The sequence below is a fragment of the Pogona vitticeps genome, chromosome 1 (assembly GCF_051106095.1).
Source record: "Pogona vitticeps strain Pit_001003342236 chromosome 1, PviZW2.1, whole genome shotgun sequence".
In the NCBI taxonomy this organism is placed as follows: domain Eukaryota; kingdom Metazoa; phylum Chordata; class Lepidosauria; order Squamata; family Agamidae; genus Pogona; species Pogona vitticeps.
Window position 1 is genome coordinate 352,496,656 of NC_135783.1, and position 23,030 is coordinate 352,519,685.

Consider the following 23,030-nt stretch of genomic DNA (forward strand, 5'->3'; position numbering starts at 1 on the left):
GTGTTCCAATGGGTAAATACCTCAGCATCCAGCGAAGATCCTCCATAGGACGGCCATTTTCCGGTGCCTGTAAAGCGAAGAATCTGTCCTAAAGCACAGCGGGGAGCCATTTTGTACAATGGACGGCCATTTTAGAGCTGCCAATCAGCTGTTTTAAAATCATCATCTAGCAAAAAATCGATTCCCGAAGCAGGGAACCGATCATCGTTAAGCAATTTTTCCCCATAGGAACATCGTTTTGCGATCACAAAAACTTCATCGTAAAGTGGTTTAGTCATTTAACAAGGTAATCGTTAAGCGAGGCACCACTGTACTTATTCTTTTACTGATGCTTGTGCAATGTTTTCAGCCAGATTCCTATTGAGTTTATAAGTGTAAACCCACAAATGCAGAACTGGAAGTCAGTCCATCTGTTACACAGACACACTCGAGTTGCACACCCTGGCACAAGACAGCCACTCAGGAAACTCACTTGCACAATTTTTTCTTACCCGAGTGTACTTGTGTGCTATGATTCGGGCCCTTGTTCTACTTGTCTGGTTACAGACGCTGTATTTACTTAGGAGACTCTTCTGATTTCTCCAGTAAAAATGCATTGTCAATTTTCAGTCTTGTCTGTTAAGTACAGTACTTTGAGCTCACCGTTTAGGAAAAAGTCATGTACAAAATAAATTGATAGCTTAGCTAACTGAGTCATGGGGAGGTGGGCTTGGTGAGAGCAACTACCCCAGGCTTTCCATGGTCCAGATGGCCCAGCCTGGCACCCTGACCCCTCCCTCCATCAGCATCCTTGAGTCCTTGCACTCAGGTTCCTCACAGTTGCCATGGTTGCAGTGCCTGCTTTGTGTGCATTTCGGCCGGCACTTTATTAGGTGGTTTATGCACCATCGAGTCACATCCAACTTACAGTCACCCTAAGAGGGTTTTCAAGGAAAGTGCGATGTGGTTTTTACCAGTGGTTTTTACCAGTGACAAGCCCCCAGTGAGTGTCCACGGCTGAGGTGAGATTTAAACCCAGGTCTCGGGAGTCCTAGCCTGTCATTCTATCCACTATAACCACACTGAGTACCTCGTCAGTTTATTTGACCAAAAATGTGTGCAAGCTTTCGAGACTCCCAGGTTTCTTCATCAAGAATTACATTAAGTATTACAGGAAAAACAGGCAGGGGAGGCATGATTTTAAGAGGAAGCCCCTCTCTCCCTTATTCCCCAACCTGCTATTTCAAATACCGTGCCTGACAAAGCGATCTGGAAATCTCAAACGTTTGCATTCATTTTTCGGCTCTCGATGCAGCCGGACATTTATCCGTCTCTCTCTCCCTTTTCTCCGAAGTGTGGCTTTCGAAGAAAACAAAACAAAACAAAACACCAACAGCTACTTGGCTTAGGAGACCGGTTTCCCCTGCTCCGGCCACTCACCCACGGATGGGATCCACCGCAATGGCGCGAGGGTTGACCAGGTCCGCGGCAAAGAGGACCCGCCGTTCTGTGCCGTCCAGCCTGGCGGTCTCAATTTTGTCCAGGCCACTGTCTGTCCAGAACATGGTTCTTCGGACGTGATCGATGGCCAGGCCCTCCGGACTGATGAGTCCTAAGGACGGAGAAACCAGGAGGCCATTTTCCTGGAGGCTTGGAGAAGTCCATCTTTTTGCATGTTTTGAAGGACAGAGGTTCTCCCCCCCCCCACCGACTTTCCAAAAACAGAACAGATATCTTTTCTGCCATCAATATGACAAAGATTCTTGCGATAACCAATTTATCACCAGGCAAAATTTCTCCACCCGGCGTTCTGCGTCGGATGGAGTGGCCTATAGGCCACGAAACGCAGTGCTACAATGCGAGGTGTTCGGCTGTTACCCAACGACCCTTCCCTGCCCACGGAATGGCTTCTACTAGTTACCCTCAAAACACACCTGTGCTTCAAAATATGCCCCAGAAAGACCTGGAAAACTCCCCGGAGAAGGTTTCAGAGAGTGAGATAGAGAAGATGAACAGGAAGACCCACAGTGTTCGCAGGGGGCTGTTTATCTAACACTGGGTTTTACTGGTCGCCTTTATGGGTAAAATCGCCCCAGAGGGAGACCACAGCTGCGATCTAAGGAGATCTGCAAACGGGATCTGAAGGTGTTAGGAATGGACCTCAACAGATGGGAAACCTTGACCTCTGAGTGTTTAGCCTGGAGGCAGGCGTTGCATCACAGCCTCTCCCAATTTGAAGAGACCCTTGTCCAGCAGGCTGAGGCTAAGAGGCGGTCCCCAAACCAGCAAATTGTATTTATCTTCAGTGTGGAAAGGATGGTCCCTCTCGAATTGGCCTTCTCAGCCCCACTAGACGCTGTTCCAAGTCCTCCTTTCAGAGCACGTTCCCATCGTCTCTCGAGACTGAAGCCTAATCTAATCTTTACCGGTGACAAGATCCTGTTGCTTTTGCCGGAACTGAGCAACATCATTGCAGGACAGCTACATTCATATGGGCATTTATGAAAGCGGCCGGCAGAATCCCACGCAACCGAGGGAGGTGATGCACGCACCCCCTATCAGCGCAAAGGAACGGGCACCCTCGTCCACCCTTTCCACTTGAGCGATGGAGGCTGTGGTTCTGTTTAAATGACAATCATCATTTCCTTTCTTCCCCCCCCCCACAACCTGTACCAGAGCTCGGAGACATGAGCTTTTTGGACTACAACACCCAGCATCCCCCAGTCCTCCACCAGGCACCTACTCAGAGCATCACCCAGAGGAGGTGGGCAGCAAAGCCAGGATGATGCCTCCAAGCTTGTCGAACCACCAAAACCCCTGTTGAGGCCGTAAACAAACTGGGATTAAACAGCCAAACCAGCAGTTCGGTTTCCGATCACTAGCCACGCGGGCTTCAACGTCTTGGAAATGAAGTCCCACACAAGTACCCTTGCCCAGCCCTTCATTGTCTTTCTCAAGGACCCAATCCACTTTTCAATTTCCTTTTGAAGTCAGCTGGCAGAAATTTGGCCCACTGCTGATTGCTTAATAAAACAGAAGCTTGGTTGCCCAGCCGTCCAGAGATGACGAACCACCCACCTGAGCTGATGATGGTCTCCGGTTCTACCCCTGGCTCTAGGCTTGCCCGGCTGATTGTTCGGCCGGCCACATCCGTCCAGTACAGCATTTTCTCCCTGCAGTCATAATCGATCCCCACGACGATGGAGCCCTAGAGAGAGGCAACACGCCAGAAGAGAATGGTCAATTGTCAGAGGATCCCATTCAGCCTAAAGGAAGGATGGGAGTTTTTGATTCTGTGAACTACAAACCACCACAATTTTCCATTCTGGGAGTTCTAACAACCTTGCAAGCAGCTCTCAAAAAAAAAACACACACACCTTAGTGTGGCTCACCTGGGAAAAAGGCCTAAATCTTTGAGGCTGAGCTAGGCCTAGTTTCACCAAAGCTTCCTGTTCCTGCCCCAGTGCCAGCTGGGAGCTTTCTTTCTAAGCAAGATGCTGGAGGCTAGCTAAGCTTTCCAAGGCCTCCAAGATGCATCCCATTTTTTATTTTTTATTTTGGAAAGGCGCTTGAAAGGTTGGTAGACCTTACAGAATGGAGAATTATGCTGTTTGTAGGCCACAAAATCCAAAAAATGCATCTCAAGTGAAAAGAGCTTTCAGCTTCTAAAGTTAAAGTACAGTCTTTAAAAGTACAGTTGTGCCTCGCTTTACGATTGCCCCGCATTACGACGAAACCGCATTACAATGGTCTGAATGTGTTTTTTTTTTCGCTTTGCGATGATTGGTTCCCTGCTTCAGGAACAGATTCTTCACAAAACAACGATTTTAAAACAGCTGATCAGCAGTTTCAAAATGGCCACTAGGCAAACAAAATGGCTCCCCGCTGTTTTCTGGGACAGACTGCCAGATGGAGAGAGTTGAGCGAGTGACAGAACAGGTAACCATGTTAAAGTAACATTGCAAGCTCTTGGAATTCTTCGCCAGACCCTGAGCTGCTAAAAATTGCCCGGCAGGACTAGCTCGATTAAAGAATGATGAGGCACAATGGCTGAAATTATAACCAAAATGATGATTTTCTGATGCAAAATTAAGAGTAGATGGTAACCGTGAGAAAGCCAAGAACGATCAATTATAAACTATATTCCAAATTCTGTTGAAGAGGTCCAGGTATCGATGGCGCTGGCTGGGGTCTTGCAGAACTGTAATGACCCTTCTATAGTTTCCTCCCCACTATAAGCAGCCAGCTCTAAGTCTGAAACAGTCTCAGACCCTCATCTTAAATGCCATGGAGGTTTCTCGGCCAGATGTTCAGCCAGCTGCCTCAGGCAGCAGATTTTCTATGTCACTAAAAGAGGACAGTTCCTGCTATTTGATTATTTTTAACACAGGCGTGCATGACTATTGGGGTTTTTTCGATGCTCAGTGTCAGCCGCCCAAATTCTAAAGCCAGCCTTGGGCTAAACTTTGAAAATATAAAAAGTAAAAACAGATTCTCCCGTTCTCCATTCGCCTCCTGCACAGACACACAGAATTTCTCTGGAACACTTTCCCGCCGTTTTTTCAGACGACAAGCGAATTCGTAACATGGTGGTCCCAGCCTTCGGCCATTGACGTCTCAGCAAAAATTTTGCTCAACGGCTGCTTGATTCCTTGCAGGAAACTTTGGAAATTTTGCTGTGGGCTTGTTTTAATGTTGTGTGAAGCCACTCAGTCCCTAATGGGGCCCTGTGTTTGTGTTGCTGCGTGCAAGCATGTGCATGTTTCAAATATTCATCTGTTCCCAAGGAGGTGGTCTGGAGACCATCTGCGTGGCTTCCCAAACCATGTTCCCAGACTAGATCCTTGGAAATTTTGATTGCAAACATTTCTTGGCCCAGAGCTCGTAAACATCTGGGCAAATATTATGAACCGTTTGAGAAGAAGGTGGAGGAAAAATCCACAGCAAAGCTGCTGCTTCCTGTTAACATTTAAAGCCGCAGGATAATTTGAGGATGGAAAGGGGGGGCATCGTGGTTCCAAAATCCTGTTTTGTGTACTTGCTTGAAAGCGAACCCCATTCATCATCAAAACTGTTTTCCTTGATTTGTTTTGATTACGAGTTTCCAGAGGCGTGCATGGAGAAATATACAGAGGGACATGCCATAATTTGCCAGACAGAGCGGTGAAGGCATACCGAGAGCTTATGGCTTCCTCTGGACATTTCTTTTGATCTGCCCTTTTCTGTCTCAAACAGGATTCCTCTCCTTCTCTAACTTCCAAATGCAGAGATCTGGAAAGATCCAGAGAAGGTGTGGGGAAGCTTTCTGGGGGAAGGTATGGAGGCCGACGTCTCACCTGAGGGACCCACCCAGAACTGTGCTTATCTCTTCCCTCCAAAAAAAAAAAAAAGAGAGAGGAGAAAATGAAACCAGAAATGGCCAGAGAGACACTTCTGAGTCTCAAAAGGCTGATTCTGACTTCCGAAAGCTGACCGTAAGCCAGCACCTCACACAGAAGGCGAATGACGGAAATGACAATTCGCCTCTCCTTAGCGACTTTCCTTTGTGACAAGTAGGGACCAGTTTTTTGGGGAATCATGAACAGTAAAGCGACCGTGGCGGCAGCAGGGAGACTGAGAAGAGAGAACTCTCGTTGCACACAGATGGTTTTTCAATAGGTACCTGATAGATCTACCTTAACGGGACCATTTCAAAAGCTGTGTGCAACATCATCCCACCTCTGAAGCTGTCATGCGCACGCAGGGGGCCAAACACAGTCTCGAAATAAATCCGATTTGCGACATCCAGCCTTCAGGTGAGCATTCCTAACAGAGATGGGCATGGACCTCAGTCAGCCAAGGAGGAGGATTAGAGAAGGTGCCATGCGTACGAACCGGCCGTGAATCTCCGAACCGAGCTTCGTGCCCATCTCTAGTTCCTATCGTGAGCACAGAGCCTGTCTTCCCCTTTCCATTCCAGGAGCCTCGCGTCGCGGTGGTTAAACTGCAGTACTGCAGCCAAAACTCTGGTCACGACCTGGGTTTGATCGTGGGCTGAAAGTCGGCTGGAGGTTGACTCAACCTTCCATCCCTCCATGATCAGCAAATCGAGTACCCTCTCCCCCCGGCACCCTTCACCCTCGGCCCCTCACCACCCCATACGGCAGAGTGTTTTACATGCAGAGAGAGCAGGGTCTTGGCCGCGTCCTTCCGAAGTCTCGTCCCGTTCAAGGGCAAGGAACCGATTTGCTGGCCCTGGGCATAAACGAGGAACGTCCCAGCCGAAGGCGGAGTGACGTCGGGGCGGGGGGACGGGCGGACCGTCGGCGGTGCCACCGTGGGGAGGCCTGCGGGGGGGGGGGTTAAAGCAAGGAAACAGGTGTTATTACACAGCTATGTCACAAAACGAGGGTGTCCGCGTGTCCTCTTTTAGGAGGGAGCATCTTCCCTTTGAAGACCATCTGTTAGGTCTTCGACCCTTCTGAAGGCCATCTCTAGTTCCTAGAAATGGCCTAGAGAAACCCTTGGACAGATTTTAGTCCGGGTGAAAAAGAATCGTAAAGAGGGAGGCCACCCCTAATTTTGCATCTGTGCATGGAAGCCGGAGCCTTGCTATGTGCCTCTGACCCTCTTGTTTCCTCTGGAGGAAAGAGACTTCCTGGGACTGTTTTTGTTGTTGTTTTGCAAGCAACCCCTGCCACACTGGCTTGGTGGTGCAGAAAAGTCCTGCACTTGGATGGACAGAAGGATAGAAAGACAGAGGTGCACAAAGCTTAGGTGGCAGATCAATTGACCAATAAATGCTTGTTTAAAAAAACAGCCCTGCTTAGCTTTTGCAATCTCCTGGCTGTGGCATATCACTCAATGTGTGCAATCGCATGCAAACTGCTGTTCCTCTTTTGACCCCACCCCGCCCCATGCCTACCATCTGGCAAAGGTCCTCGCAGGTTGCACACCTCTTTCTGCAGGGACAGATCTGGCCCTAAAACCCACGGTGTGACCAGCTGTGCAACCAGTAGAGGAACGGGTGCACGAGAGACAGAAGTCAAAATGGTTGTTGTGAGTTTTCCGGGTTGTTTGGCCATGTTCTTAAGAACACGGCCACACAGCCCGGAAAACCCACATACACCATCGGATCCCCGCCATAAATGCCTTCGAGAATACAGAGGTCAAAATGCTACCCCAAACAGTTGGACGGTTGCCCTGAATGTCCTCAGGATCTGACCAAAGATGCCCCTGTGCGTCAGAAATATTGTGTAAATTTAAGTACATGAATAATCCGTGCAGCTTCACAATGCTATTCATCATGGCTAGAGGTGTACAAATATGTGTTTCTGGACTACATCTCCCAGAATTCCCCATCTGTGAGCTGCAGCCCCAAAACACACCTTCCGCTTATCTCTATTCGTTCACTTCTCAAACGTTATAAAGACAAGAGCCCCCGTGTTTTGAGCAACGTCATCTGTTAGTCTTGCATGCTATATGCTCAGAGTATGGTGAGATGCCCTGTTTTCCCGAAAATAAGACCTAACCTGAAAATAAGCCCTAGTAGAATTTTTCAGCATGCTCGTCATACAGTAGAAGCCCTACCCCAAAAATAAGCCCCAGTTCAGTGAAACCCCGCTTTCTATCCTTGTGCAGCAACCAGAAGAAGATGACAGGACTGCATTTGAATAAACATAGATGGTTGTACATGAGAAAAATAAAACATCCCCTGCAAATAAGCCCTAATGTGTTTTTGGAGCAAAAGACCCTGTCTTATTTTCGGGGAAACATGGTAGAGGGGTACTTATTTTTAAGCAATTTTTTTAATTGCATAAAAACATCAAGTAACAGATTGCCAATGCACATGATGGGACAGTAATTCCCCAATGTCACTTTTGAAAAGCAAAATAAAAAATTACAAGGAATTGCATTTATCTCAAGTGTCCTCTCTCTATAGCCTGAGATTCATTAAGCCACCCACCATGGTCACTGTTTACAGAACAATACCTCCTAGGAGGGGAACTGAATATCATCATGAGTTTGCCAACTTGCGCCCAAATGCCATCTCAAATTTGTATAAATGTATATATATTTGCCACGTGGTTTCACTCTTGCATCTGAGGAAGTGGACTTGATCCACAAGAGCTCACATTAAAATGTAGCTGTTAGCCCATAAGGTGCCACCACGTTTCTTGATTTTTCTTTTGTTTTTGTGCAATTTATCTCAAAATAACACAGCCAAGCCCAGAACTGACTTTAAAAGCTAGTATGGAGCTGACTTTGAAAGCTGTCCCGCGTTAGCTGGCCCGGTTCTCCACACGTCTCCACTGCACCAAACCCTGTTCTTTCTACCCCATAAACGTGCAGCCGACCCCCGTCAAGCGCCCAAGCTGACCCCGCTTGAGTTCTCATTTCCCAGCAGGCTTTGCAGCCGTCGGCCACCCTCTTACACGCAGGCGGGACTCCGGGTTCCGATCGGGTGCCTTGAACCTCGCGCCCGTGTTCGTCCACACACCAGCAGTAGCCGCTGTTTCCGTGGCACTGAAGGGGGTTGAAGTTTCCCAGAGAGTCGCACTGGGGCACATACTGGTCGTCCTGAGGATGGAGCCCATAATGCTCCAGAAGGCTCTGTCTCCAGCGTTCGCACATCGTCTGTGGCCGTGGCGTCGGCTCTGGACAACAGAAAGAGCGAGAGGGCGTTAGGCACTGAAATATATCCATGTATAGTAAAGGTAAAGGTTCCCCTTGACATTGCGTCCAGTCGTGTCCGACTCTAGGGCGCGGTGCTCATCCCCGTCTCCAAGCCGTAGAGAGCCAGCGTTACTCCGAAGGCAGTTTCTGTGGTCACGTGGCCAGTGCGACTAGACATGGAAACGCCGTTTTACCTTCCCACCGAGGTGGTACCTATTTATCTACTTGCATTTACATGCTTTCGAATGGCTAGGTTGGCAGGAGCTGGGACAAGCGACGGGAGTTCCCTCCGTCCGTCGCGTGGATTCAACCTTACGACTGCTTGGTCTTTTGACCTTGCAGCACAGAGGCTTCTGCGGTTTAACCCACAGCACCACCACGTCCCTGCATATCCATCTATATATTTAAAATATTTTTACCGCACTGAAAGAGGACCCAAGGTGGCTTACATTATTAAAAGACAATATTTAAGGGAGGGAGGAGCTGTTGATGGGTGGGTGGGAGGAAAGAAGGAAGGAAGGAAGGGAAAAATGTGAGGGAGGGAGGGAGGAAGGAAGGAAGGAAGGAAGGAAGGAAGGGAAGGGAAGGGAAGGGAAGGGAAGGGAAGGTGAGGGAAGGTGAGGGAAGGTGAGGGAGGGAGGGAGGGAGGGAGGAGGAAGACCTTGGGAATAGGAACTACTCTCTGAGACCCAGGTGTCGGCACACGGGGCCCCTCAGTCTCTGTGGACTGCCCACCCCCACTTTAAAGGACGGGCCCGCCCCTGCCTCCCCCTTTAATGTCGAGGGCCAACAGGAGCAGGCGGAGGCGAGGGACTCACCTGGAGCCCTGCAGTTTGGCGGGGCAGCGCCCGGCGGTCTCCTGCTCCCAGCAACTTCCTTGCCATCCCCGTCCACACACCAGCACTGCCCAGTACTGCCATGACACTGCAGTGGCAGGTAGTTCCCCTGGTCATCACACTCGGGCACGTGGGGCCCTCCAGGCAACGAAGGGCCTTGCCGGCTGGCATATAATCGCTCGTGTTGGCAACGGGTCATTCGGTGAACACTCTCTAGAGGCCAGGAGAAGGGGGGGAACACACAAACACCGTTTCCAAGGTTTCACATGGGGGAGTTTTCAAAATCATTCCAGAGACCCTTTCCCTGAGGGGCAGCTCAGGCAAACTTTGCTCAGGGAGAAAGGCCGGTCCAGGAAGTGAACTCGGCATCCATCTGTCTTATCTCTCAGTCCGTCCATCCATCCATCCATCCATCCATCCATCCATCCATCCATCCATCCATCCATCCATCCATCCATCCATCCATCCATCCTATTTCTACCCCACCTTTCTCATGAAGAAAGCCCAAAAGAGGCTTACATCATTAAAGGACAATATTTAAAAGCTAAGAACAGTAAGTATACAAATATTTAAAAGAATAAAACAAAAAAACACACAAAAAGAGATCAAGTCCAAAACACATTCCAAGCAGTGAGCCACTATGCTCCCTTTAAACACCCCATTCAGGTCTTGTTCGTCTGTTTGCAGAAGGAGAGCAAAGATGGGGCCAGGCGAGCCTCCAGTGGGAGAGAGTTCCAGAGTCTCTGGGAGCAGCAACAGAGAGGACCTTCTCCCATGTCCCCACCATTAAATCATTAAAATCTACAAATGAGGGGGCAAAGTCTGCTATCTGACTAAGAAGCGCCCCAGGTTTGAGTGTTGTTGCGGCTCCTTGTGATTGCTACTACTCCTACTACCGTAAGTACTGGTTGAGAAGCATTTGGGAGTACTTAGTGAAGAGATAAGTCATAAATGGCATGGATATATAGACAGAATTAAAATTCTCCATTGCATGGCGAGGGCAGTAGGAAAGGAAGCAGTCCTAAAGTGAGCAGGATTGACAGAATAAACGAAGCCACAGCCTTGAATTCAGAAGACCTGCTCAGGGCTTTAAGCTACAGGACTTTTCAGAGGTCATAAATTCTTAGGGCAACTCCACAGCAGAAGGAACCTGGTGGCACCTAATGCATCCTGTTCTGACCAGCAACAACTTAACCCAACCTGCAAGTGTTCTTTCAAGCAGAGATCCTGGGGTGTGCCTGGATATTTATGTGTATTATCATCATCCACATCTGGGATGTGACAGCCTAGAAAGTTACAAACGCTGTACATTATATGGCCTGACCTCAAAACCTAGGCACTATGAGATTGCTGAATCTTCCACTGGAAGGGCGGTGGGTTAACTCTGGATCAATGGTGGGGATGGCATAAATATTCTAGAAACAAGATGGGGCCAAGCTAGTTTAGCCCAATAAGTTGGACTGCCTGTCGCCAGAGCCACACACTGGGAGTCTGAATCCCCACCACGCATCCTGGGAGCGGGCTGGCTGAAATAATCAGGAATGCAATATGGTGGCTGGTGAGGTGATGTAACATGCCACCTATGCAGTCTTGGGCAAGAAGCACAGCGCCAGAGGACCACCAGATGTAGGGACAGGTAAACCATCTGTGAGTATTTCTAGAAAACCCTGTCAGAGCGATCACAAGTCAGAAACAACATAATACAGGAGGACTCCCGTATTTGTTTCACTCCGCTTCGGATGTCGAAGGGATCTGATGTTGAGCCATCAAAAACTACAGTGCCTTTCATTCCCTCATGGAAGGACCTGATGATGTTAAGGAGTCGAGGTGGACATCCAATCTTATATTACAAGCATCCTGAAAAATCATACTAGGGCTTATTTTCAGGAAACAGGGTATGTCTGGTCTCTGGCACCCTTTGGTGACCAATTCTGACAACGCATGTGAAAATAATTTTGTTCTGATTTTCTTTTTCTTTCTCATGTTATATATAGTGGTCACTGTTATCCATGGTTTTCAGCACCTACAGGGAGGTTTGGAACCAATCCCCCACAGATATGGGGGGGTCCTCCTGTAATAATAATTGTGTGCTGTTCGTTAAGTCAATTCTGACTTATGACAATCCTTTTCAGGGTTTTCTAGGTAGAGGGGGTTGGACCCAATGGCCTTTTAGGCCCCTTCCAACTTTAGCGGCCCTGGCTGCCAGACGGGCGGTATATCAATCAATCAATCAATCAATCAATCAATCAATCAATCAATCAATCAATCAATCAATCAATCAATCAATCAAATTATTATTACTATTATTACTATTACTACTACTACTATTATTATTATTATTATTATTATTATTATTATTATTATTATTATTATTATTATTATTATTATTATTATTATATGAACACTCAGAAGTGGTGTTACCCTTCCCTTCCCCTAGGGGCGCTGTGGGACTGTGCAGCTGGCCCAAGGCCACCCAGGCTGGCTCTTCTCTCGGGAGATGCACAGTGAGGAACCTCTGCACCACAGCCAGGGACTTGAACCACTGAGCTATCCAGCCAGCAATGAACCGAACGGCACATAATTATTCATTATTAAGGCAGAAATGATGCATGGCCCAGATTTCAAGGAAAATGCCCATCCTTTGAGCCCCTACCTGGAGAACACTGGAAACCATCGCCCTCATAACCTGCCTGGCAGCGACAGGAGAAGGATCCGGGCGCATTGTAGCAGTGGGCAGCCGGGTGGCACCTCTCTTCTGCGCATTCATCCACATCTATGAAAGAGTAAGAAAACATTTAGGGCACATGAAAGCTCTCTCCAGATACTAACACGGTCCATAGTAGAAAATCAACATGTGGTAAAACTAAGGTGAACTTTAGTCTGAAACTGAGCAGAACTGATGATGCATATACTTCTTTGGTTGTCTCAACCTTCACGTCTTAGATTTTCCCAGAGCGAGGGCAGGAAACACAGCCCTCACTCTCGATTGTCTTCAGGACAACACTATATAGTGGAGCGTCAGCTTGAAGTCAAGTCTGAGTGAGGGCGTCCTTGCTCTGAGGAACATTCGAAAATCAGGCACCTGCTCATTGAGACTTTGCTCATTGTTAGTCATCATTGGCTTTAAGTTTATTGCTGGGTTTGTCCATCTTAAACCCTCCCGTCCCCCGTCACCCCAAATAACTACACAACCTCTCTCTAACTGTGACAGTGTTGGAGGTTCTGCTTGGGTCCATAAAAAAAAAAAAGGTTGAGCTCACTGGGATAATAATCTGGCTAATAGCTAGAGTCCCAAATCAAAAAGTTCCCAGTTAGGCTTAAATGTTGGGCCCACCTCCAACGTAGCCAGATCCAAACGCTTAAAGCCACTCTCTTGGGCCAAAGACCTTTTATAAGGTGTGTCTGTGTGAAATGCCCAAAATTTTGTTGCTCACCGTAGTAAGTCTCAACTAGAATAGGGCCCAATGGAATTCATGGAACTTACAGAGGAGCTGACTCACCAAAGGCCCACTGATCCAATGGGCCGACTCTAGTTGCAACTTACTGCCCTAAGTAACAGGATTTCACCCCATGTTCCAAACTACAAGAAAGTAGCAACTAGTCAAAAGTCACCCTGGGCCGATGTTAAAAACTCATGGGAGTTAAAAGACTTGCTATTTCTTTTGGGCTTTTTCTTTTTTTCCTTTCCTTTCTTTTTTTTTCTTGCTTTAATCACACAATAAAGGTGTTCTCTAACTTTGCTATCCAATGATTGCATCTTTCTAATCAGTTCATTGACAGGCTTTTAACTGAGCTGATTAAAAAAGGTATTTGTTGAAAGCCATCTTTATTCTCTCTGAAGAGCTTCATTGCAGATGGAGACAGGTGTGGAAGAGATTTGTTTAAAAGCATACAGAAGATAGTTTTACAGGAAAACCAAAGGTCTTTGTTTGTTTGTTTGTTTGTTATTTGTTTGACTTGTATACCACCCATCTGACTGCCAAGGCCACGCTGGGCAGTTTACGCAACAAATATAATCATCAAACCAGAATTTAAAACAATAAACATAGCAATGATAAAATCAAAAAACACACACACCAAACAAATTTAACTGAAAATAATTAAAATGACTCAAATCTGACAATTCAGGACTTCTCAAAATGACCAGAAAGTGCAGTTTTTGAGTCTGGATGCAGGCCAATGTTTGGTCTTTTTTGGATTTGCTACTTTTAAGCATGGCAACTAGAAACGATATAAATAGTTGGAACTTGTATAGAACTAACAAGTTCTGGAGTGGCCTAGAATTATTGCAAAAATGAAGATACTTGCAATGAGATACCCAGATAAGATTACAAACAGCCTGTTACTGATCACGTGGTTCTATTCTGGTATTAACCCTTTATTAGGATAATGTCACCTATGACGAATCACAGACTCTCTCTTTACCTGAGAGGTCTGTAAATCTTTGTAAGACTCCTGGGGGAGGAGTCAGTGATCCAAATGAGGTTCTGACACTCTGCCTTCAATTCATTTATGTCTTTATTTGACTTCTCTACCACCCATTGGGCTACAGGACTACTTGCAGACATATCCATGAAAGCTCACATTCAGCTATAGTACTTAGTATTTAAGATGCTAGATGTTTTTGTCTTTTTTTTTAATCTTGCCTTGTTTTGTTCCCCTGGACCTCGCCTGATATGCTTGCTAACATGGCTAACTCTTCCAAAACCACTGCTTTGCATGTGTTTTCAAAGGTTTGTTGGTTTTTTTTGGACCGGTATTTCCCCATTTTATGGGGTCACGAAGAGTCGGACACGACTTAACGACTGAACAATAACAACAATTTCTTTCATCCCTTTTAGCATCTGTATGCTCACTGCTGTCCTCTACCATGTTGTCTTTTAACGATGTAAACCGCCTTGGGTCCTGTTTAAGGGGGAATGGCGGGGTAAAAATAATTTAAATAAATAACCCACCTGTGCAGTTGTGCCCATTGCCAGCATACCCCGTAAGGCACACGCAGCTGAACGAGCCGCTCCCATGATACACACACTGCGCCCGGTCAGCGGGAGCGCAGGAGTGTGTGCCTTCTTCACACGGATTGGGTGGTGGAGTGAGGCCTGGAAAGGGTCAGAAGAGGAAAAAGGAGGTCAGCTGAGCTCTCACCAGGTTGATGTTCTCCCTCGGAGGAGAGCAGAGGAGAGCCTAGGAGTGTCAAAAGTTTGAGAAAAGTCACTTATTGTGGATACTGACTCCTATACTCGCTTAGCCACCGATTGTTCAAAAATATTACTTTTCCAAACTCTGCTGAGGACCATTTTTCAGAGGTGTTCCTCTGAACCAGGAACAGGAAAAGCACAGCCTCTGGACTGTATTGGCCCCATCCAGGAGCCCAGGCAGGGCCCCAGCCCTCCTAAATACACCCCTATTCTTTATTAAGTAAAGGTTCCCCTCGACATTTAGTCCAGTCGTGTCTGACTCCAGGGGGCAGTGCTCATCCCCGTTTCCAAGCCGTAGAGCCAGCGTTTGTCCGAAGACAGTTTCCATGGTCACGTGGCCAGCGCGACTAGACACGGAATGCCATGACCTTCCCACCGTGGTGGTACCTATTTATCTACTTGCATTTTTACATGCTTTCGAACGGCTAGGTTGGCAGGAGCTGGGACGAGCGACAGGAGCTCACTCCATCGCGTGGATTCGATCTTACGAGAGCTGGTCTTCTGACTTTGCAGCACAAAGGGGCTTCGGTGGTTTAACCTGCAGCACCACCACGTCCCTTTGATACTGGTTTGTGAACTCGTAAAAGCTGTTTTTCCTATAGGTTTCTCCAGAATCCCTAAAGTCACTTGAACATTCTGTCTACACATGGTAGAGGAACGGTAAGAATATCCTGTTTCTCTGTGGCTAGCTACACATTATTAAAAATCCTTCCGTGCCATGTTAGCCTCAAGCAAACTGGACTTTCGTGATTAAATTATGCATCTACAAAATAGACCCCAATCCACCATTTATCCTGTCACCCGCAAGAACAAATGTGCCACAAGAATTTGGGGGGGAGAAAAAAAGAATTGTATGCCCCCTAGGGGGTGTTGGAGGGATTTGTGTTAAGGGTATCAAGCCGTGTGGGTGTTTATTCTGCACAGAGATTGTTCCTCGATGCCAACTGCTTTCTTGCGCATTGTTTTGTTTCGAATACGTTTCTAGTCCTCAAGAGCAAACCAACCGACCAAATAACAAGCGCATGGGCGCCATGCGAGCCAACCAAACATCTGGACAAGAAGACAGTATCTGATGAAGTCTTATAAACAGAGCAATGAACCAAAACTCTCTTAACAGGCCATCCAACCCTTTCCATCGTTCCTCCCAGAACCCCCTGCTCTTCCTCCCCTCCTGTCGTTGCTGCTGCCAATGGGGAGTTAATTAATAACAGCCTGGAAAACCCCCAAGGCCAAACCTTGATGTAATCCAGAGGAAACCAGTAAATTTCCCACTGCTATCAGCAGAAGTCTGGGAAAAGGGTGGGAGATTGTGATATTTATTGTGCCTGCAAAGGCCGAGATATTCTCAAGCGGCGTTTTTCTCTCCCTCTTTTTCTGATTGTTTTTAAAGCTTCCTATTGAATCAGGGAAAAGTAAGGAATTATTTAAATGGGGAATCGGTTGTGTGTATATATACTGTATATCCAAATGGGGAATAGGCTATGGTTCCAATTATAATTATAATTATAATTATCCAAATGGGGATAATTCCTTATAATTCCCCATTTGGATAATTCCTTATAGATATTGGAACCACAGCTTATTCCTCATTGGATATATATACAGTACGGTATATACACACAGCCTATTCCCCATTTTAATGATTCCTTACTTTTATATATATATGGGAAACTACAAAAAAAAACTGCTTTCCAAGAATCTCTCAGCTGCTGCTAGCATTAAAAAAAAGAAAAGAGTAAGGTACAATGCCTTACGATATTGGACTGGTTAAGTGGCCTGAAGATAGTCCATGCTAAGGTTTCCTTTGACTCTGCCTAATTAATTAGAAGAAAAAGAATTATGTAAAGTAGGACTGTGCTATCCGTGGGGGATTGGTTCCAACAAACCCCCCACGTGGATGCTGGAAAACATGGAAGATGCAAATTCTATACATCGCATGGCCTCTTGCTCCCTCTAGTGGCCAGTTCTGATAAATACAAGCTATAAATAGGCATTTCTGGGTTGGTTTGTTTTTAAATTTTATTTAGTATTTTCAGCCAGCCGAATCAGTGAATTAATGGATACTGACCCTGCACATAGGGGGCAGGTCGGGGCGGGTCCTACTGTATACAAAAAAAAATATGAAAAATGAGAAGAATGTTGAAGAATAAGGTCAATGATGTGAAATCTATTCATTTTGCGTTCTGTTTGCTAGGCTGACAACAAGCTTGTTGTCGTTTCTGTCAACATAGGGCGGAACTGGCAAGATAGACTCAGAAAGGCATTTTCGAAGGAAAAACAGGGTCCCAATTCGCAGACACGCAAAGGTGCTGAGGCACTCCCAACGCAAAGCAAGCCAACCACACATCAGACCATGGCCACATGAACCACAGGAAAAAAAAATACTCTAATGCAATTAGGATTTTGGTCAGTACAGCAGAGCCTCCCTATCCGTGTGGGACAGGTTCCAACTCCCTCGCGGATGCTTGAAAAAGCAGATTATAGATTGTTACACATAACACGGTCTCTGATTCCCTCTTGTGGCCAGTTTTGGTAATGACATAGTGAAAATATATTCCTCCCATGAATGCTATACAGAGCATGGTCTCTGGCTCCCTCTCTTGGCCAGTTCTGGTAACTTCATATTTAGGAATATATCTTTTTAGGATTGTTCTTTTAACATTTTTATTTTCAGACTCTATATAAGTCAATCAGAAGATACTGGTCTTGCAGGTCAGGGGGTCATACTATATTTCCCAAAGCTAGTCTTTAAGGACACCTGGGGGCAGGAATGTTTCAGGGTTAGGAACATACTCCCGCACTATTAGAGTGCAGGATGAGTAGATGGGACTCGTCAGCCATGTAAGGCAGCCCATCTAGGAGAAGGAAACTCTGATTTCAAACCTCCACTGCCTTGTGGCTATATCCACTCATGGAAAAGGCTTCAGGAGTTAACTTCAAGGCAAAATCCGGAGCCGGAGTCCCGTAGACAGTTCATGTTGTTCTGCCAACTCCTGTGACGTCGCTGGAACCAGTTGTATTGGCTCTTGCCTTTCCATTGGACTATTTCAGTGAAGTGGAGAGGGGGGATTTGCTGCTTGGGTAACAGCCTATCCTCCATATTATTCTACCCAGGCTTCGTGCTCTGGAGAGGACACTCCAGCTTTGCATACAGTGTTGAAATAACACAGGAACTAGCAGTTACTGGTTATAAGTCTTGCTGGATTGGCGTAGAGCATGATGCTAGGGGCTACTTCTGATGGTGGGAGAGCGGAAAAGCAGATCAATAACCCTGCACCATACAACAATCAGAAGAAAACATCTGCCCTAAAGTTAGGCACCTGGAATGTTCGGACAATGGCCACTGGCTTTTCTGACAACCTGCAGGAAATAGACGACGTGCGTAAGACAGCTGTCATTGACATCGAACTGAGTCTTCAGCATGTATACATTATTGAAACAGCGCCGTCTACGCTGGCTTGGGCACGTCGTGAGAATGGCTGATGGTCGGATTCCAAAAGATCTCCTGTATGGAGAATTAGTGCAGGGAAGCCGCCCCCGAGGGAGGCCACAACTGCGTTACAAGGACATCTGCAAGCGGGATCTGAAGGCCTTAGGAATGGACCTCAACAGATGGGAAACCTTGACATCTGAGCGTTCAGCCTGGAGGCAGGCGGTGCATCATGGCCTCTCCCAATTTGAAGAGACACTTGTACAGCAGGCCGAGGCAAAGAGGCAGTCCCGAAAGAAGCAAAACCAGGGAGCTGGACAGGGGACAGATTATATTTGTCTTCAATGTGGAAGAGATTGTCACTCTCGAATTGGCCTTCTCAGCCACACAAGACACTGTTCCAAGACCTTCATACAGAGCACGTTACCATAGTCTCTCGAGACTGAAGGATGCCTATGAATGAAGTCTTTAAGGGCACCCTCTGTTGCAAATGCTAACTATTGACAATTTGAGCAATATTACATAAGGTAGCCTCCTTTCTTATCCCCTAAACTTTCTCTTTCTCTTCCTACTCACACAAGGCACTTGGCCGCTCCAACCCCATCTTTAGCAAACTTTCTGCAAGTCTTCCCAGTGTGGTTTCCTTAGCCCAGAACCCCATTCCTTCAGCCCTTCCTCAAAAGGGACTAGTCTCTTACCGACACAAGTGACCCGGTCTGCCGCAAGCTGATACCCGCTGGCGCACTCACATCGATAGCTGCCGGGGGTATTGACACACACCGATTCTGGGCTGCATCGGCTGAGGCCCTCCGAACATTCGTTGACATCTGAAGCAGAGGAAAGCAAGGCAAAACAGGGCAAGTTATGATTTCTGAGAACGAGACAGATTTCAAGAAGAAGCAAATGTTTGGACTGATAGTCCCGGGAATTCCAGTACATGTTACATGAGTGCTGATTCCCACTGATTCTGACTCATTCGATCCAGGATGTTCATCCTTTTCCCAGCTATAAAAACACATCTAGGGCCAAAACAGTTCCAGCTGTTTTCGAGGGAGAAACCACATTCCAAGGCTTGATCCCTCTGAAATGTGCAGAGAGCGCACAGGTTCAGCTTTGAATCACACGAGCTACAAGGGCAGAAATCCTCCTGTCCCACACCCCACCTGAAATCTCTCCAGCTTTTGACACAAAGCATTCTTTTAAGTAACTTCAGCAAGGATCAAACCAGGCTATGATGAGGGGCTGCTTCCTCCCACCTCCCTTTAACCATCGGCTGCAGCCCTGTGAGGTCCCAGAACGCTCACAAATATTCCAACTATGGAAGGAGCAAGTGCAGTGTTTACACTGATCATCCAGAAAAAACGAGTATTTCAGCCACCAGCACAGATGTTCCAGAGAGTAAATGAGGGTCATTTTGGTTCAGGGGGAAAAAAAACAACTAAAAAGGCCCCCACAGGAAAGGCGGCACATCTGTACCGGGACATGCCATGCACAAATCTTCACAGAGAGTCTTGCCTGCTTTCAAATCTAATGTAACACTCGTATCAGTCACCATGCTCATTGGACTTACAAATGCCTCCCTATTTCATGAGCGAACAAAGGCCCAAGGCGTCCATGGATAAAATAGCACACAGACTATGTGCACCTGAGCGTGGCTACTTCCTTTACGTTCATGCAGACCCCACATACAGAAATGCAAAGGCATAAATCACACTGAGCTCCTACCATAGGAGAAACATGCAAGCACCTGTAAGCTTTACTTCTTTTGTGATCCTGTGCTGTCAAGTCAATTCTGACTAATGGTTTCCAGGTACAGAATATAGTGGTGCCCCGCATAATGAGTGATTCATTTAACGACGAATCCGCATAGCGATGTGTTTTTTGCATTGTGATGTTTCTAATGGCCAAAAATCGCTTTGCGATGATTGGTAAACGTTTCGCTTAACAATTTTCACATTGCGATGTTTTTTTAACAGCTGATCGGTGGTTCCAATATGGCCGCCGGGTAAAGAAAATGGCCGCCCGCACTGTTTTCGCGCCCTTTCCTTGCTTACCAGGCAGCGAAAATGGCGGCCGCATGGAGGATTTCCTCATAACAGTGAGATTTTTTTGCCCATAGGAACGCATTAAACGTGTTTTAATACATTCCTAAGGGCTTTTTTGCCCCGCATAGCGACGAATCCACATAGCGACAATTTTTGCGGAACGGATTATCGTCGCCATGCGGGGCACCACTGTACCGTATTTTTCCAGGTATAAGACTATACTTTTGTCTAGAAGTTTAGACTAAAAATTGAGGGTCATGTTATACACAGAAGTAAGCTGAGGAGAGTACAAAAACAAGTGGGGGGGGAAGCAGGGATCAAATTGTTCCTGTAGCAAAAGGAAAGCAGGCATCAAAGCGCTGCAGGATCGCTTTGATCCCTGCTTTCCCCTCTGCTTGCTAAGTCCCATGGGGCTTGATAAAAGGAGGGGGAAAGAATCAAAGCAATCCCTTGGCTGTATAAGGGGGAAAGTGGTCAAAATGTTTGTGCAGTTGTGGGATTGCTTTGATCCCTTTCCCCCTCCTTTTGCTAAGACCTGCGGGGCTTAGCACGAAGGGATAAAGCAGGGATCAAAGCGATCCTGCAGCACTTTGATCCCTTTCCGCATACACTTGCTAAGCCCCACTTAGATTTCTTAATTTTGGGTTAGAAAGTGGGCGGGGGTCTTATACATGGGGGCATCTTATACATGGAAAATACGGTATTCAGAAGGGTTTTACCCTTCCCTTTCTCTAGGGGCACTGTGGGACTGTACAGCTTGCCCGAGGCTACCCAGGCTGGCTCTTCTCTCGGGAGATGCACCACCGGAGAATCGAACTCCCGGCCTCTGGTTTTGCAGCCAGGGACCTAAACTACAGAGCTGTTCAGCCAGCTGGAAGCCTGACTAATCCACATAAATTCCTACCAGCCCATCTCCCCACATGTACTTGTATTAGTCATCTGAGAGACCATAGCAACCTAAAAGGAGAACACAGTGTTCCTTTCGTGTACTGAATCATCCTTTTGTGATCACCTGGAAGCCATTCCTAGCTCGCCATAGGCAATCAGGAAAACAATTACTTGCAAGCTTAACCTGAGGTGTGCAGCTTCAGACCACTGTTTGTAGAGAAAGCAGAGAGGATGAGTTCTCCATAATCATCTGTTTTCCCGTGCTTGTTTGAGACCAAGCACTATCCTTAAGAAGGGTGGTCAGCTCCCTGGTAGGGTACATGCTTCCGAATTTCCCAGTTTCCATCCCTGACACCCCCAGATAAGTTTGAATAGATCCCGGATTTAGGCATCTGGTTGAGGAGGCAGAGGTTGTGAGTTCAAATCCCCACGGGGCCTCTTTGGCAGGGGCTGCGCTTGATGATCCATAGCTTCCCTTCCAGCTCTGCCATTCTACGGTGACGACGACGAAGGATTCTCAACTAAAGCACCAGCGAGACCCAAAGGGAAGGTCATCGCAAGATGATCCATCACACTCAATCTCAGAGTCAGCTCCCTTTTTTGACTTACCCACACATTCTTTGCCATCACCCCAGTAGCCGGCGGTGCATTCACAGGTATAATCCAGCCCAGAGCCTGGCTGGCACCGTGCCGTTGTGTCGCAGGCATGTGTGCCATCATAGCATGGATTCAGTGTGACGGACCCAGAATCATCTAGGCAGGCGAGAAAACCAAAAGGGGGTCAGAAAAGGATCCCAGCCCTCCCCTTGCAATTTTCTGGAATTCCAGCTGAATCTGGTTTGGGGGGAAGAAAAACACAGGCACGTAATACTAATGGTGCAAGCGGTCCCCCTCTTTGATAGGTGTCTGGCGCAAAGCTGGTCACCCATTGGGTCGGGAAATCAGTCCCGCAACTGCTCGTAGGCCAGTTGCATGATGGAAACGCAACCAAAACAGAGCAGCGGCTTGATTAAGACTCTGCAGGTGTATTTGATCAACAGAATTCTGTCTAGAATGTTTTAACTCCTAAGGGAGAAAAGAAGGATCTTGTTAAGATTACCGCTAATGCACAACACCAAGGTGGCCTTCAGCCAGCCTTCTGCAATACTGGTATCTCCCGGAGGTGATGAGCCACAACTCCCATCGTCCCCATCAATGCCTGACATTAGACCCAGTACTGTAAATGTTACGGGACGTGGTGGCGCTGCGTGTTAAACCGCAGAAGCCTCTGTGCTGCAAGGTCAGAAGACCAGCCGTCGTAAGATTGAATCCACACGACGGAGGGAGCTCTTGTCGCTTTGTCCCAGCTCCTGCCAACCTCGCGGCCACCTCGAAAGCATGTAAAAATGCAAGTAGATAAATAGGTACCACCTCGGTGGGAAGGTCACGGCGTTCCGTGTCTAGTCATGCTGGCCATGTGGCCACAGAAACTGTCTACAGATCTACGGCATGGAGACAGGGATGTGGACCGTGCCCCCAAGTCGGACACGACTGGACTCAATGTCAAGGTGAACCTTTACCTTTACCTTACTGTACATGTTGGGAGGGGGGAGGATTGAATTACATTTTGCTTGTGTCCCACCCCACTGCCGCTAAGCTGACGGATCATGTCCCGTAAAATTGCTTGCCTCCCCCACAGAGCCAGATCTCATCTCCTTGGTCTTTTGCTGCTTGTCCCTGAACCATCCATGATGAAGTGCTTGGAAACTGCTGAACTGTAAGATCTGGAACTCATTGAATCGCTTAAAGAGGAAGGGGGGGTGGAGAGAATAAACAGCCCAGGGCAACTTGGGTTGTCAGGGAAACCAGGATAAGACCACCCTGACTTTTTAGGTGAGTCCTCCTGGCTCTCATCCCTGCGCACATGGAAATCACTTTATGGTGTTCACAGGGAAGAAGAGGGAGTCCCATTAAACCGCCTGGATCTCTCCGAGCAGAGAGTGATTTGGGCGGGTTATCT

General features: G+C 47.2%; 1 protein-coding gene across 2 annotated transcripts in view; it reads right to left on the reverse strand.

Annotated features, from left to right (window-relative positions):
* NID2 (nidogen 2) overlaps positions 1-23,030 on the reverse strand; it is a 72,969-nt gene that overhangs the window by 5,185 nt on the left and 44,754 nt on the right. For both annotated transcript variants that reach the window (XM_072986873.2, XM_072986872.2), the window contains exons 9-17: positions 21,641-21,784; positions 18,797-18,925; positions 14,426-14,569; positions 12,124-12,243; positions 9,453-9,683; positions 8,394-8,615; positions 6,136-6,305; positions 3,058-3,187; positions 1,420-1,591 (exon numbers count right to left, since the gene is read on the reverse strand). In XM_072986873.2, coding sequence (XP_072842974.2) covers positions 1,420-1,591; positions 3,058-3,187; positions 6,136-6,305; positions 8,394-8,615; positions 9,453-9,683; positions 12,124-12,243; positions 14,426-14,569; positions 18,797-18,925; positions 21,641-21,784 — 1,462 coding nt within the window. The remainder of the gene's footprint in view (positions 1-1,419; positions 1,592-3,057; positions 3,188-6,135; positions 6,306-8,393; positions 8,616-9,452; positions 9,684-12,123; positions 12,244-14,425; positions 14,570-18,796; positions 18,926-21,640; positions 21,785-23,030) is intronic.